Genomic DNA, 16,489 nt, shown 5'->3' on the forward strand with positions numbered 1-16,489 from the left:
AACCTTTTTTACTTTTTTATTTACTGTTTTAACTTTTCTTGATTTTATGATCTATTTTTAATGTTCTGTCTCCCTGTGCTATCTAGGTATTCTATGTATGAATTCCAGAATGCACTGATTGAATTAATTAAGTTGATTGTGATTTTTCACATGTGTTCTTTATGCTATGTGCACACTTTTTATGGTCATTGTGTACCGAAATAAAAGATTTTTGATGATGATTAATGTAACTTGTCTCTGTTTCCCAACTTTTGGTCCAGTTCATGTTGGACTTGGAAAACGCTGCCAAGCCTGATATGGTGGACATCCGTGCTGGCAGTGAACGTTCTGGAGAGGCTAAACTGAGGAGTTTGTTGTCCGTTTACAGCATCATTTCCAGGTTGCCGGCTTTGGTTTCAGTTCCCCCAATGTCTACTGAGCAGTATAGGGTGAGTGTGAGGGGCTCTGGGGCTATCAGGAAGAATATGGGTGTAAGGGGACATCCCTGCCTCATGCCGTGTCCAATAAGCTTCTTTCTTTTCCTTTTGCTCTTCTTCACTTCTTTTCTTGTTTGCCATCTGTTTGTTCTCATCCAAGTGCGCACTTCACATTATGTGTTGTATGCATGCTCAGAATGTAGATTTTCCTAAGTGTAAAGATTCAGAAAGTCTTGTGTATTATGCATTTCATCCCTAGCTTTATCAGCATCCAAGTTAAACACAGTTACAAAATGACTGCACTTCCCAGAGCCTATTGGAATGCATCACTATGGAAAACTGACCCTGGTGCACCATCATGACACACTAGATCTCTTAGTTAATCCTCCCGTGCATGTAGGGAGTTCTCCTCTCTGATAATAGGCATTAAAAACAAGATGCAGAGGCTTTTCTGTGTTCAGTTTCTATGGGCTCTAAATTTTGGTGTTTTTTTCAGTGTTTTACAAACGTTAACATTTTTTTGCTCTGTAAAGTTTCTCAGGGCCTGTGTTTATCCAAAGAATGTTGAGTTTATTTCCTTCTCTTGCTTGTCCCTATTGCCATTTCTAATATCCATCTATTTTCTCCTAACTCTCTTTTTTGAATTTGCTCTTTCAGGTACTGTTTGTTTTGCTCACCTCCAAACCTGCCTCATTTTCCATTGATCGCTTTCCAGCAGTCTACTCCCAGGATGTGCAGGATGGAGGTTTGTTTGCATCTCATTATCTTATAAATATTTTATTGCAGCTGGTGAAAGTTTTTTTATTTTTTATTCTTTTAAAACACCAACAAGAGGAAACTCATTGAGGGATGCAGGTCGCAGGGAGCATCAATGACATATTAAATGTGACATATTCCACACGAGAACCTCTGCAGGAGACTCGATCCAAAAGAAAGTGCCAATTAATCATGCCATGGTTGGGCCACAAAATGTATTGTGTAATGTGAGATCCGTTTGAAATTTGGGATCTTATTACCACTAATAGCCCTGCCTTATGTTTCCTTACAGAAACCTGGCTTAATTCGACTAACCATCCGCAGGTTTATCTGGCTATTCCAGAGAACTATCAATTTATACACCTCAATAGGGAGGGAAAAATATGAGGTGGCATTGCAAAGTGAGTTGGGTGTTTTCAACTCAAAATGAATGGCTGGAACTAGGAATTTTTAAGGTTACTGAATCCGCTACCAGCACTTGGCAGGGCGCCTTACTGTATCGACCTCCTGGTACGAAAGCCAACTTTGCAAATCTTTTGGTTGAACTTATAGCTCTGCATGTAGTGGCGTCCAATACCTTCCTCCTTCTTGGAGATTTTAATTTTCACGCTGAAGATCTTTCTAATCCTGAAGTGGATAAACTGATCTCGGCATTGAACTCAATTGGTCTAACTCAGCGGGTGGTGGGCCCTACTCATCAGGCCGGTCACCTTTTGGATCTAGTTTTTTCTAACGATGACCACTTGAACTGTACCCCCCCCCCCCCTCCCTTTGACTTGGTCGGACCACTCTCTGATTTATTTTGCCTCCAATAAGGTTTGGGAAAAAAAGGGAACTTCCAGAAGAGGGTACCCCCGGGACAATATAGAATGTGGCGAAATCTATCCGTAGAGGCTTTTAACAACGCCTTCTCGTCTCCTGGGGAAATTAACTCTGGTGACCCCTCCAAAAAACTGGAATATCTGAACACGGCTCTCCATAGTGCGTTTGATAAAGTTATTCCATCCAAACAAAGCGTAGGTATAAGGCGAACCTCCAGCCCCTGGTACACAGAGGAGCTTAAAAAGGAAAAAGCTAACTGCAGGCGTCTGGAGGACTAATAAGGAATGTCAATCTAGACATTTATTTAGACAATCCCTGGCCACCTACCATCGAAACTTGAAAGAAGCGAAACGTGCCTCAATTATAAATCAAATAGAACAAGCCAGTAATTCTTCTAAAGTACTGTTCGCCATAGTCAAAGACTTTACATCCCCTAGAGTATGCGCGCAAACGCCTATTGAATCCCAAGATCTCTGTGACTCGCTAGCATTATTTTTTAGGGATAAGATATCCTTAATCTATAACAACTTTCCACCAGAGATCTCTTCAGTCCCAGATCTGTTGTCTGAACCCACTGGTGAAGTATCAACAGCCAAGGAGGCCTGCTTGGAGCAGTTTGAATTGGCCACTATTGAAGAGGTTACAAATGGCCTATCAAAAGCAAAATCAGGCTCCCCCAATGACTTGCGCCCCCCAAAAACGATGGCACTCTTAGCCACTAGCTGTGCTCCAGCTATTACAGATATTTTCAATTCCTCCTTAACCACAGGTATTATCCCTACGGCTTTGAAAGAGGCAATTGTCCGGCCTATCATAAAGAAACCTTCAGCTGACCCATCCGTTCTTTCAAATTATCGCCCCATCTCCCTATTTCCATTACTGGGGAAACAATTAGAAGGTATTGTAAATAAACAACTTTGCACCTATCTTGAAAGGAATGGTATTTTAGACCCTTCACAATCGGGCTTTCGGAAAGGCTTCAGCACAGAAACAGCGGTATTAGCAGTAACTGACTCACTCAGACAAACAGTTGACGCAGGGGGTTCAGTAATACTGATTCTCCTAGATCTCTCCGCAGCTTTCGATACCATCTCGCATAAAAAGCTGGCGGAGAGATTAATCGCGGGGAACATTAAGGGAAGGGCCCTGAAGTGGTTAAAGCACTTCCTGTCTGAAAGATCTCAAACAGTCACGGTGGGGCCTTACTCCTCGCCGAAAATGCCCTTAATAAGAGGTGTCCCGCAGGGCTCCTGCTTAAGCCCGACCCTCTTTAATATCTATATGTCTCCTTTGGCGAAGATAGTAGAACCGTTGGGCTTTGATATCATCTCATATGCAGATGATACGCAGCTCATGTTCGCTATTGGAGATAATTTAGAGTTGGAAAAAATCCGTTTTGCCGGTGGCCTAAAGGTGTATCTATGACTGGATGACGACCAACTATCTTCAACTAAATCCAGACAAATCTGAGATCTGTTCAGTTCAGATGCTCTAAGGATAAGAAAACAGCCATGAAACATTTCCAAAGCAAAGACAAAAGTCCCCACAAGACAAAGAAGTATTGTCCTGAGCAAATGTCCAAAACACAATGTACACAAATATGCTGTTTTAGGTATACTCATCTCTTAATTTTCAATTTTGCAACACATCCAAGGCGATATCTTAGCCAATCTTATTCTCAGTTTTGTAATACATCTAGAAAACATTACTGTAGCCAAAAAGTGTTTTGTCTGTGATGTATAGCACTGACAAACATCCTACTTACCAAATCCAGTGTGTTTCTAAAAATTGTGTTTACCACATATGATGAATACAAGCCCCAGCTAGGCCCGCAAGAGACAAGGGTTCGCTCTTCTGTAACGAAATCTATAAGGAAGTTGGCACGGAAACTGCAAAGTACAAAAACAACGTTTATTAACCCTTAAGGGTGGTCCTACAATCCACACAACACTCTTCAGTATTGCAAGGAGTAGCACAAAGAACTTGCGTACATTGTCCCCTTTTATACACAACAGAGGGGCTCATGAGTGGGTGGATACCACAGAGTTGAAGAACATTACCATTTAGGGTCATTCTCGATACCAAATCAATACATGGGCGGAGCTAACACACTCCTTGGGCCCGCGAAAACACATGGTCAAGCAAAGCTAATTATAACAGATGTGGTCAAGTCTGGGCATGCGCCAGACGGACAAGAGGGAGCTATTTATAACTGTTGCTAGGCAGATTACAAGAGCAACTAACACAGAGGTCGGACTCTCCTCGTGGTGAACACGTGGCAGCATGTCAATACAAAATGGAGTCCGGACTTCGGCCAACATAATAAGGAAAACACGATAAAAGGGAAACACTAATGTTTTCAGTAAATGCTTAATCACATTCTGCCTTAATTTACAACAGACGACCCTTTCAGCATTTACTGAAGACATCTGGCTTCCAAGAATAATCATCGTATATGTCAATTATCATCATTCCTTTAACCTCTTTAGCTAGACCCTTCTGGCGGGCAACATCGGCAATAGCTTTCTTATCTGGAATGCAGAATGAAATGCATACGGAACAGCACAATGGTCCACATTGAATACACATACAGAAAAGAAACAGAATTGCTACAATAATACAGAGACCAGTTAGAACCTTCCAACCCCAGGCAGTAACCAACGCCCAAAACCATCCAGAAAAGGACCAAGTGCCGTTTTCCGTGTGGATTTCAGCTGCTATTTTATGCAGCTTATTAATGGCGTTATAAACGGATGGCGTATGATCAGGGATGAACACACAGCAGCTACTTCCAATAATTTTACAGGCTCCTCCTCGATCAGCTAGCATCACATCCAATACCATACGATTCTGTAATGCAACAATCCTGGTAATCTGTAATTCTTCCGTAAGATTCCCAAGAGCAGCAGCAGTCTGATTAGTCACAGCTTCTACCACTCTTGTTAATCTTCGGATCTTCCTACTATTCAGAGCGGCTCCAACAAAGAAAAACAGTCCTAAATTAAAATCAATATACTGTTGCAAGCTGGTATCTGTTTGATCCACCTCATCAATAGATAGAGTACGTTTATATCTATTTACAGTCACATTATTCAGCAATTTCAAATCCTTATGATATGACGCAGGTGCTAAGAATACAGGAGGTAATAGGAATGATACATAGCATACCCCAGACCACCCAGCCGGCAAACGGTAATAACCTTTATTTCCACATACAAAATAGGTATTATGGGATGCTAGGAAGGTGCTGTTATTTAACCCGTCAATATTTAACACAGTTATACAATCACTGACACCGACAGGGATAAAACCCACACTCTGGACGCACAGGTCCGCTTGGGCTTGTGCTACTTGGATTACAAATTTATCCTTCCCCACAGTGTCTCTGGTGTTCGTGAAGATATAGGGGATGGATTCATTGTCCGGTCGGTACTCTTCCCATTCCCAAATTGTCCCATTCGCTTGCGGATATCCATTCTTGTCCTGATGGCATTCTTTATTAAGTCTGAAAAGCAATCGTCCCACTGTCGGTTTTCGAGTGGCAAACAACAGAGTGTACCATGCTCTACAAGAGCCATTGTGAGAGAAAGGAAGTGGTATGAATGGCGTGCCTCCTTTCTTCTGATGGGCTGGCATCATCCCACATATCCAACAGTTCGTAGCATTTGTAGCAACGTGGGTGTGATGCAGCATCTGAATGAAAGTGTTATTCAAATAGGATTGTCGATGCTTCAACTCTTGATATGGCAATGTATAAAAGTAGTGCTCCGCAGGCACTGGAGTCGTCAACACAAGTGTCTCTCGGGCAGGAGTTGCCTCCTCCACAAACCATGTGGTTATACCAACGATAGCTACTGTTAGCATGAACCCCAACGCACAAAAAATTTTCTTCTTCTCCATGTCAAAGGAAACAATACCCTGATATCTTCCTGAAACTAAAAAGTCTGTCAGAACTCTTCCCCTTGGGCAGCGGTTGATTTCTTCACCAGCGGGCCAAGACGGGTGTCGCTACACTAATGCAGGGCTGATCCCCCCCCCTTGCCTCATTGGCTCTCCGTTTCACTAACCCAAGGGCCGTTCTGACAGTATGTCCCGGTACTGGAAACCTCACTTCCTTGGTCGCAGATGATATCGCCTTCCTCCAGAAGTCGTATGGTCCGGAAAGAGCTCCTCAGTGTCGTTTGGCTCTGCAGCACGGCCTGTCTCTGCTGCTAGGATGTCTCGTTGATCGGTCAGCACGGCAGACTCCACCAATCCGGGCGGTACCTTTCGACAGTGCAAGGAATGGATCCAATTCTTCCTGTTCGAGACTCGCACTGCCGTCCTCGTTGCAAGAAGGACTTGCTCAGGTCCGACCCATCTCGGCTCCAAACTGTTCGATCTGTCGAAAACCTTTATCATTACATGATCTCCAGGCCGGAGACCATGTCCTTCGCCAGTAGACCGATCAGGGAGCGCCTCTCGGACCTGTTGATGAATAGAAACCAAGTTATCCGTTAACTGTGCCAGATAATCACTCATCATCACACAAGGTACATCATACACAGCCTTAGGCCTTGGTGGACCCCAAATGTTCATTGGGCGTCCAAATACAATCTCATAGGGTGTAAGGCCGGTTCGAGAGTGTGGCACCGACCTAATTGACAATAACGCCAGTGGCAAAGCGTCTGGCCAAGTCAAAGACGTTGAAGCTTGAATTTTGGCGATCTTAAGCTTCAGTGTACCATTATATTTCTCGACTAGTCCTGCAGACTGAGGGTGGAACACGGCGTGGAACTTCTGGGTGATGCCTAGGCCCTTCAAGACATACTTTATAACATCTGCTACAAAGTGAGGGCCATTATCACTCCACAGAAGTCTACAGACGCCGTATCGGGGGAAAAACTCTTTCAGCAATAGCTTCGCTGTAGTCATTGCAGTATTGTCTTTCGCAGGGTACGCCTCGACCCATTTACTGAAGGCGCAAACCACTACTAGAACATACTTCAAATTGTTACAGCGCTCAAGCTGGATGTAATCCATCTGCAGAACCTCAAAGGGTGCAGTGGGTGTCGCAAATCCTCCTGCTGGAGTTCGTGTGCCTTTCCCTGGGTTATACTTCAGACAGATCATACAGGTCTGCACCACCCTCTTTGCCGTGCTAGCAATCTCTGGATGCTCCCAGACTTGGGTAAGCAATTTCACAATTGCGGAAGCTCCAACATGTGCTAGCCCATGTGCCATCTGGACCATAGGTTGTACAAAAGCCGTGGGTAATTTCCATCTATCCATCTGCTTATTTCTCCAGCAACCCTCGTCATCCAGTTCTCCTTCGCTAGCCCATTGTTCCCGCTCTTTGTCAGAAGCGGTCTTTTGTATTTCTCGCACTTCCTCCTTCGCATCATGCCATCTCTCCACCTGTGACTTCACTACATACATGGCAGTAGTACCGGGCTGCATCGCAGTCTCCCGTGCTACTCGATCCGCTAACGCATTCCCTTCTCCAACCTTATCAACTACTTTCCTGTGGGCACTACACTTAACAATGGCAATTTTCTTTGGGTATGTCAATGCAGTTAAAAGATTGTGGACTAACTCCCCATGCATTATCTGTACCCCATGTGACGTTAGAAACCCTCTCTCCTTCCAGAGTAGGCCGAAATCGTGCGCTACTCCGAAGGCATAGCGGCTGTCTGTGTAAACATTCACGCACAATCCTGTACTGAGCTCACACGCTCGTGTTAACGCTATCAGTTCCGCTGCTTGGGCTGATTTCTGTGGTATGCGTGCTGTCTCCACTACCGTCTGTAACGTGGTAATTGCATATGCTGCTGAAGTCGTACCATCTGGTAGCTTCAGGCATGATCCATCCACCCACAACTGTCCATCTACATCTGAAAAGGGCGTATCCTGGAGATCAATACGACCCTTTGTTTGTTCCTCAGTCACAAGAATACAATCATGCGCTTTCTGTGCCTCAGGCTGGGTCTCGGGGTATGGCAACAATGTGGCCGGGTTTAATGTCACGCACCTTTTTAACGTAATGTGAGGAGCTAAAAGCGTCAACTCATATCCCGTTAAACGGGCACTGGTCAAATGCTGCGTCTTTGTTTGATTAAGCAGGGCATCAACAGCGTGGGGAACTAACACCAACAGTTTATGGGACAATACAATTCCTTCACTCTGCCGTATTGACACAGCTGTCGCCGCAACCGAGCGAAAACACCCCGGCAATGCTCGGGCGACAGGATCAAGTACAGCCGAAAAGTATGCACAAGGGCGCTGCTTATCGCCGTGCATCTGCACTAAGACTGATAATGCACATCCATCTTTCTCATGCACATACAACGAAAAGGGTTTTGCATAATCAGGGGTCCCTAACACTGGTGCTGAACAAAGGGCCTGTCTCAATTGCTGAAAAGCAGCGTCACACTCATCTGACCAGGGGATCGGGATGGGCGTGTCTTTTGTCAAGAGAGCTAGTAATGGCTTAGCTATGTGTGAAAACCCCAATATCCACTGTCTACAAAACGAAACAAGACCCAAAAATGCACGCACATCCTTCTGCGTGGATGGCCTTGGTGTGTCCAAAATTACTTGGATACGATCTGGTGTGAGTGCACGCCCCTCCTTAGACAAAAGGTGACCCAAATAAGTCACCTTTGGTCTACAGAATTGCAATTTCTTCCTAGAGACCTTGTGATTGTGGGATGCTAAAAAGGAAAGTAAGGCTATCGTGCTTTTCTCGCACAACTCCAGGGTGTCAGCCGCCAACAGGATGTCATCGACATATTGAATGAGGGCGACCCCCTCGAGTAAAACAAAGGAATCCAACTGTCGCTTCAAAGCCTGACTATAAATACTAGGGCTTTCTGTATAGCCTTGGGGAATTCTACAAAAACGATAAGATCTATTGTTTAATGTAAACCCAAAAAGAAATCGGCTATCAGGGTGAATGGGGATAGAAAAGAAGGCATTTTTCAAATCAATCACTGAGAACATGGTCGCCGTAGGCGGGACCAAGGTAAGCAACGTCGTGATATCGGAAACCACCGGGTACTGAGGTATCACGATCTTGTTTACCTCCCTCAAATCAATTATAAACCGATAGACTTTTGCATCCGTGTCCTTTGTCAAAATGGGGAGAATCGGACTGTTACAGATATTATAGGGAACTTCTTCCACTACTCCCACTGCGATCAGGTCTTGCACAATCTGTATGAGAGCCTCCTCACCCTCCTGGGAAATACGATACTGCGGGAGGCGTGGTAGTACCGCCCCCTCCTGGACACTAATGTGGACCGGAGGAATCACCATTTGTCCGACATCTGTGTCCGAAGTCGCCCATAAATCTTGGGGGAGGGTAGCCAACAACGCATCCTCTGAGATCGTACACATCCGCCCAGATCGGGGGTAGTTGTCATTTAAAATCACCCTCACACCCTCAGGGGAACAACGAATTGTAGCCCTAAAGTACTTTAACATATCAAGGCCCATAATGTTATCCGGTGTGTACGGAGCAAGCAGAAACGGACAAGGCGCGGAAAAACAATCAACTTTAAATGCAAGGGGCTGTGAAAGAGGGCTTCGGGAGAGTGTACCGTCAAACCCTACCGATGTAACTATTGAGCCGGATGGGGGAGCCCCCGGAACCAAGTACCTAGACAATGCACTACGTGTCGCTCCTGTATCCACTAGGAACTGATCAGTAGAACCTAAAACCTCAGCCGATACATAAGGACCCGTCTGATCGACCGGCACCTCAACTGATTCGGACCCCCATCCTACGCATTCCTATGCATGCTGAGAATCATGATATCCCGATCGATCGATGTCCGATACATGATACTGGTGCTGGCGATCGAAAACGTTTGAGCTATCTCGGTGCTGTCCAGCAGTATCGAAACGGACATTATCGTTGGAATTCCCTCTAAAGTTCGAGAAGCCCCCTCTACCTCTCGGGCCACCCGGAGTGTGCCCCTGACGCGAAGCACGCAACGCTGGGCAATCCCTGGCCCAATGGCCCAACTGCTTGCAATACGCACACTGGTTCCTATTCAAATCCGATCGGCCCGAAGGGGGACCATAAGATCCGCCCCTTCCCCTATTAGTATTACCCCGGCGGGGCGGGCCATATACTTGTGCTAACATCACTTTAGTTTTGAGATCTTTCGATTTCTTCTCCTCCTGGCCCTTCGCCTCGTGCTCCTGACGCTCATAATACTGAGCAATGGTCAGAAGGGCCGTCGGTGTCGCGGAGGACCAAGAACTCTCACTCGCTTTTAACCGGGCCGCAACTGCCGGCAGCAGATTAGCCACATATTTGTCCGCAAAAAGGTGGCGGCCCGTGTCGTCAGTAAGCGACTGGCCACTAAAATCATGAAACGTCTCCTCAAAGCGCGTAAAGAAGTCCGCGACTGACTCGTCAACTTTCTGTTTACACGCAGCTAACATATTCCAATCAATCTTTTTAGGGGGGATAATCGTCTTCAACTTAGCCACAATAGCCGCAGGGAGATCTAAAATATTCTGGGGTGGTTTCTGTGCGGGCTTCCGTTCCCTATCCTCATCCTCAAGGTCAGACCACCGGGCCTTGAAGGCAACCGCATCATCTACCTTCCGAACAGAGCGCCACGTATCCGGCGGTAGGATAAGGCCAAAGAATAGGTCTATATCCGCTAAGGTCATAATGCAAGAATTCAAGGCCCCCTCGACTTCTTCATAGAAGGCCGCTGGATTCTTGCGGGGGTCGGGCAGCGCATTTTTTAATGCCATAACATCGGCCCTATGCCATGGAGTATAAACCCAATTATATACAAAATATCCCCTTGCATCGGCGGAGTTAATATCCGAGCTAGTCCCTGCTCCCTTAGGAGGAACATACAGAGGCGCCGCCTCTCGCATTGGTTTAGCATGCACTATGTCATCCTTATCTGACTGGGAGGCGGATGAGTGGCCCCCTGCTGCAGACGAATCCGACTGCTTCTCCTCCTCCGTTTGTTGACGTGCTTTCTCTCTAAGGGCCAGCACCTCGTCCCGCAAAGCGAACAGCCGCCGAGCCGCCTCAGAAGCCTTAGGGGGAGAAAAAACACCATTACGTAATGCTCCGGCATCCGAAGACACGTCGGCAGGCTCAAGGACACTAGAATATTTTCGGAAAGCAGCAATTACTTCTTCTGAAAAATGAGACAGAAAATACACCCTCTCTCTATCTTGCCACGACCCCCAAGCATAGAACAACTCATCCATAGACATCTTGCCCTTAAGTGCACGGAGGGAAAGTTTCCGAAGCTCAGCCATATGCTCGGCCGATAACATGGACCGTGTGTCGACCTTACCCGGAGCCGGGCCAGAATCTTGCGGCCGTGGAGCAGATGCGCCAACATAAGGGGGCGGAGAGCGATCTAGTAAATAAAAATCGTCATCAAGATTATTAAGGACAGGATAAAGCGGCTGACGAACAACATATTGACCCGAAACTTGTAGCCTACGCTCTTTCTCTTGTCTGTCCGTTTGCTCTTTGTCCTCCCGACGCTTCGCTTCCTGCGCTCGCATATGATCATTCTTTCGTTGCTCCTTATCAAACAGCGCTTTCTCACGTTTCTCTCGCTCACGCACTTCCTTCACCCATAATCGCACACACTCAAACATATCCTGACGAGCACGTCGCTTACACATACACTGTTCCACATACTCAATCTTACGTATATCAAACGATCCATACAAAGGCCATCGCAACTCAGGATCCTTCCTAGTATATTTCCTCCATAACGTGCTGTACATTATGGAAGAAAGACCATGCTTCACGTACATATCCCTATTAGGAGTCCCCTCTGGGGGAGCTGGAGCAGATTCCTCGAGGTTCAACCGGTTCCCAAGACAGCAGCACCACTTACGAAGTGCGCTAAAAGCAGGCATGCTAGGAATAATGCAAAATATGCAGTATTATCAAGAAAAATGGCACTTAATCGTTGCGCCGTTCAAAGTTTACACAGCTCCGGAGAAATTTCTCCACATTACCTGCCTATATGTGTTGCAACGCATATATTTTCACAAAGACAAATTCAAAATATGACTAGTCACCATCAATCAAACTCAAATAGCCAGACCAGGCTTCAAAACTCGGAGCAAGTACCGTACAACGGTTATTACCAATCAAGAGTCCAGGTTCCAACTGCCAAGCTCCACAATCGCCCAAACGGCTCTCACGGCAGGACCGACAGAAGAGGTCTCAGTCGATGACCGGCGCCACCCAGATGGTCAGCTCGGAAGGGAAGGAAGAAAAACCTCGGGATGCCAAGGCTAAGACGCCGCTGGCAGTGATCACGTCCCCGGCCAAACTCCTCACCTTCGTCGCGACCAGTCCTTCGGGCATCCGAGTCGCCGATGAGCCCCACGTGACGGGCGCCAATTGATGAATACAAGCCCCAGCTAGGCCCGCAAGAGACAAGGGTTCGCTCTTCTGTAACGAAATCTATAAGGAAGTTGGCACGGAAACTGCAAAGTACAAAAACAACGTTTATTAACCCTTAAGGGTGGTCCTACAATCCACACAACACTCTTCAGTATTGCAAGGAGTAGCACAAAGAACTTGCGTACATTGTCCCCTTTTATACACAACAGAGGGGCTCATGAGTGGGTGGATACCACAGAGTTGAAGAACATTACCATTTAGGGTCATTCTCGATACCAAATCAATACATGGGCGGAGCTAACACACTCCTTGGGCCCGCGAAAACACATGGTCAAGCAAAGCTAATTATAACAGATGTGGTCAAGTCTGGGCATGCGCCAGACGGACAAGAGGGAGCTATTTATAACTGTTGCTAGGCAGATTACAAGAGCAACTAACACAGAGGTCGGACTCTCCTCGTGGTGAACACGTGGCAGCATGTCAATACAAAATGGAGTCCGGACTTCGGCCAACATAATAAGGAAAACACGATAAAAGGGAAACACTAATGTTTTCAGTAAATGCTTAATCACATTCTGCCTTAATTTACAACACATATATTAAAGGGACCAGAAATCCCTATATTTCCTAAACGAAAAATCCACCTGTTTTAATGCAAACACATATTTCTGTTTCATATTTAAAACAATAAGTTGTTCATATCTTACAATACCGAGCATGAGTTTATCTACAAAAGCATATTTGTGGACATTGTATATTTGGACATTTTCTCAGAATAATCCTTCTAGGTATATGAAAATGATTGTATTCGTTTTTGTGAATGGGTAGACCAAATAACTATAAAACTTGTTTATTCTTCTGCCTCTGATTCTCTTTAAAACATATGCTAGCCGATATGTTTATAAAGCTGGTGTGAGATACAGGCTAGGACACTAGGTCTACATCCAGTAGACTGGGACAAGGTCACTTTCAAAACTTGGAAATAAAACCTTTACAGGGCTCAAAAACTCTGCTTGCCCACTCACTATGGCAAGATGAGCTATTTTTAGGGCCTACTCATCCTTTGGCAAGCTGATAACAGGTGTTATGCTTGCTCACAAAGTGAATGAGCTATAAAGATGCCTTTAAATCTTGTCACATTTGCTTGGCTTTCAGAGAAAGAGGCCAAAAGTCAGTTTGTCTTCTTACATTTACTTTTCTTTCTGTAACTGAAGTTAGAGGATTTTGTAAAGTGAACTGTGTGACAATCGCGCTGTACAAAGCATGTGGAATGAAAGGTTGTAAAATTTCAGGCTGAATAGCTAATAAGCGAACTGTTCAAACATTTCAAATATATTTCACTAGTTATGAAGACACATTTTTTTTGTTCGGTGGTGAAAAAAAGATTTTCATAAGATCAAAACAACTTTACTTGGTGATGTGCAAATTTTAAATATGTTTCCAAACATTGTTTATGTGCTATATATTTTTATCTGTAAAAATGCATGTTGTGGCCATTTTAATAGAAAATGTGCTATCTGTATCTGACTTCACTACCACATCATGCTTTAGTAATATATTTATGAAAAGCGAGTTATATATGTGGGCTCACTTCTTGTTATACATGGAGCACACGGTTAGTCGAGTTTTTTTGTACAGCAGAAATAGTGAACTTGGCATATTTGAAGGTGCTTACTTATGTGATAATAAAGAAAAAGGCAGCGCTAAAAGGTGAAATGTTTGTCTAGGATCACACAATTTGGGACCAGTTCTTGGGTCAAGTACATTACAGTTAGGCCGAGTAGAATATTCAAGTTACTAGATCTGCAAGTCTAGTAACATTTTTGTGATTTTCCAAGCCTTGCTGTAGTTGCTAATAAATGCTAGAAAGAGAATAGCAGATCTATGAAGCAGGAGTTCCATTTACCCTGGCACGTCTGATGTGGAAGTTCTTGTGAACCAATGGCATTCAAGTAAGGAAAGACGACTTCTTGTACCTCTGGGAGCTCATGCGGCCTAGGTGACGGTCCAGCCACCAGAAGTAGATGTGTCTTGTGCCGATTAACCCAGAGGCCCGAGAGCGACCCAAAGTCAATAGCCTAAAGGCGGTTCCCTCCCCCCCCCCCCTCACCTCGTCCCCAGGTAGATCAACAGATTGTCCGCATATAGGCAAATTACATATGTTCTGCCACTCTACGTCAATACCAGGCTCTCCCCACCCCAGCTAAAGAGCGCGGCCAACGTATCAACTGCATGCCTGAACAGGAGTGGGGATAGAGGGCAACACTGGTGGCTGCCGTGTGATATCCTATACTGCGGGGATATAGTCCTGCCAGTCTTAACTGGTGCCATGGGGAGAGTATATAACAGCTTAACCTACTTCAACCAACCCACTCCAGTCCCACTTTCTGCATGACCTCAAACCAGTAGTCCCAACTCACTGTATCAAAATCCTTTTCCAGGTCCACTGAGAGAAAGGCAGCTTGCGCGAGAGTCCGCGCATCTGAATGTAAAAGCACAGAATATTATCTGCATAGGTTGTACGAAGTATTGCGGGAGGGGATAAACCCGTTCTGATCGAGCTGGACCAAGTGGGTCATATATGGAAGTAGTCTGAGTGCCAGGACTTTACTTAATAGTTTAAAGTCGGTGTTAAGCATAGACCGAGGCCTATATTCTGTTGGAGTCTTTCAAGGCATGGGAAGGGGTGGAACAACCCGGTGAGGCGTCTAGGGAGTCTGCCGCGGGGTCGGACTAGTGACCCAACTAATGCGCTAAAAATATGTAGATATAGGTAACATACAACTCAGAACTATGCAGAACGTGTGGAAAGGATTGCAATGCATAAGTTGTCAATACTTGGGTATAACAAAACAACTGGATAAGCGTGTCAGGTACACTACATAATCCTTATTGCAGGTAGTAGTGCAGGATATGTATATACTGTCTGATTTATTCCTTGGGTTGCCCAGTTAGATGGGGGTGGGGGTACAATGTTGGTAGATGAGGTTCGTTGGAATATTCTAAGGACACCACAGGAGATCCCAGATTGTGATGCAGTTGTTGTCATAACAAATGGGGATGGACAATAATAGTGTGCTCAAGCACAGTGTCACATACAATTAGGACACGTTACTATAACTATACTCTCTGTATTATACTGTACATGTATAATTAAGCACCTGGTAACAATGTATAACTGTAATCAAGGAGGCATTATTCTGGAACATAAAGTTAATTAAATGTGTTTTAAAAAAAAAAAAGCATAGACCGAGGCCTATAATCTTTCACCCATGGACCATCATCTTAGGGAGTGGGATCACCTTTGCCAACTGCGTAGAGGCCTGCAAGTGCCTTAGTCGCAAAGCCTCGTTATACATAGTCACCAAATGGGGGACCAGTCCAGTTCCTTACCTCGCTTAGAACTCGGCCGGGAGGCCATCCGGGCCTAGCGTTTTACCACCAGCCATGAAAGCAATTGCACTACTGACTTCTTGAAAAGTAATGGGTCACCTAAATCCCCCGCAACCTCGTCATCAAATGCGCGAAGGTCCAGTGGAGCCAGGGAAGCGCAGATCTCCGCCTGTGAGGCTCCCTGTGGGCCAGTGCATAAATGCTCATAATATCTCTAGAAGAGACAACTAATTTTACCCGGGTCATATTCAGTTGTGGCTATATTGGTCTTAATGTGAGTTATTGGGGAACCCTGGGTTCAGCCTAATTAGCCACACCAGTAGGCGTCCAAGCTTCCCTTTTTCATTCTGCACTCTATCCATATACGCCCTTTAGTCATGGGACCGAAGTCTCTCCAGAGCCTCATCATATTGTTTCCATTTAGCCGATAACCGCTCATGTGTCTGTGCCCACGGACCCTGCATATTATCCAGTATACGCAAATTTTCCTCCAGGTCCAAGAGCTCCTGGTGCATTTCACTCTGTATTGCAGTCCTCTGACCCATGTGGTGCCCCCTCACCACCACTTTGAATGCCTACCATTCCACCAATGTCAAAGATGATGTGTCTGCATTCTCAGAAAAATATGCATCTATTATGGACCGTAGAGATTCCGCAAATGGTACGTCCTCCAGCGCCAGGGGGTTAAGTCTCCATGTTGGGATTGGGG

General features: G+C 45.4%; 1 protein-coding gene across 2 annotated transcripts in view; it reads left to right on the forward strand.

The window, feature by feature from the left end:
• Window positions 1-16,489, forward strand: part of LOC146838989 (uncharacterized) — a 383,728-nt gene that overhangs the window by 46,233 nt on the left and 321,006 nt on the right. For both annotated transcript variants that reach the window (XM_085603020.1, XM_085603022.1), the window contains exons 2-3: window positions 261-428; window positions 1,074-1,161. Coding sequence is in view for 1 of the 2 variants with exons in the window: in XM_085603022.1 (XP_085459148.1) it covers window positions 261-428; window positions 1,074-1,161 (256 nt within the window). In the remaining variant the exon portion in view is untranslated. The remainder of the gene's footprint in view (window positions 1-260; window positions 429-1,073; window positions 1,162-16,489) is intronic.

Source organism: Triturus cristatus, chromosome 4_2 (genome assembly GCF_964204655.1).
Source record: "Triturus cristatus chromosome 4_2, aTriCri1.1, whole genome shotgun sequence".
In the NCBI taxonomy this organism is placed as follows: domain Eukaryota; kingdom Metazoa; phylum Chordata; class Amphibia; order Caudata; family Salamandridae; genus Triturus; species Triturus cristatus.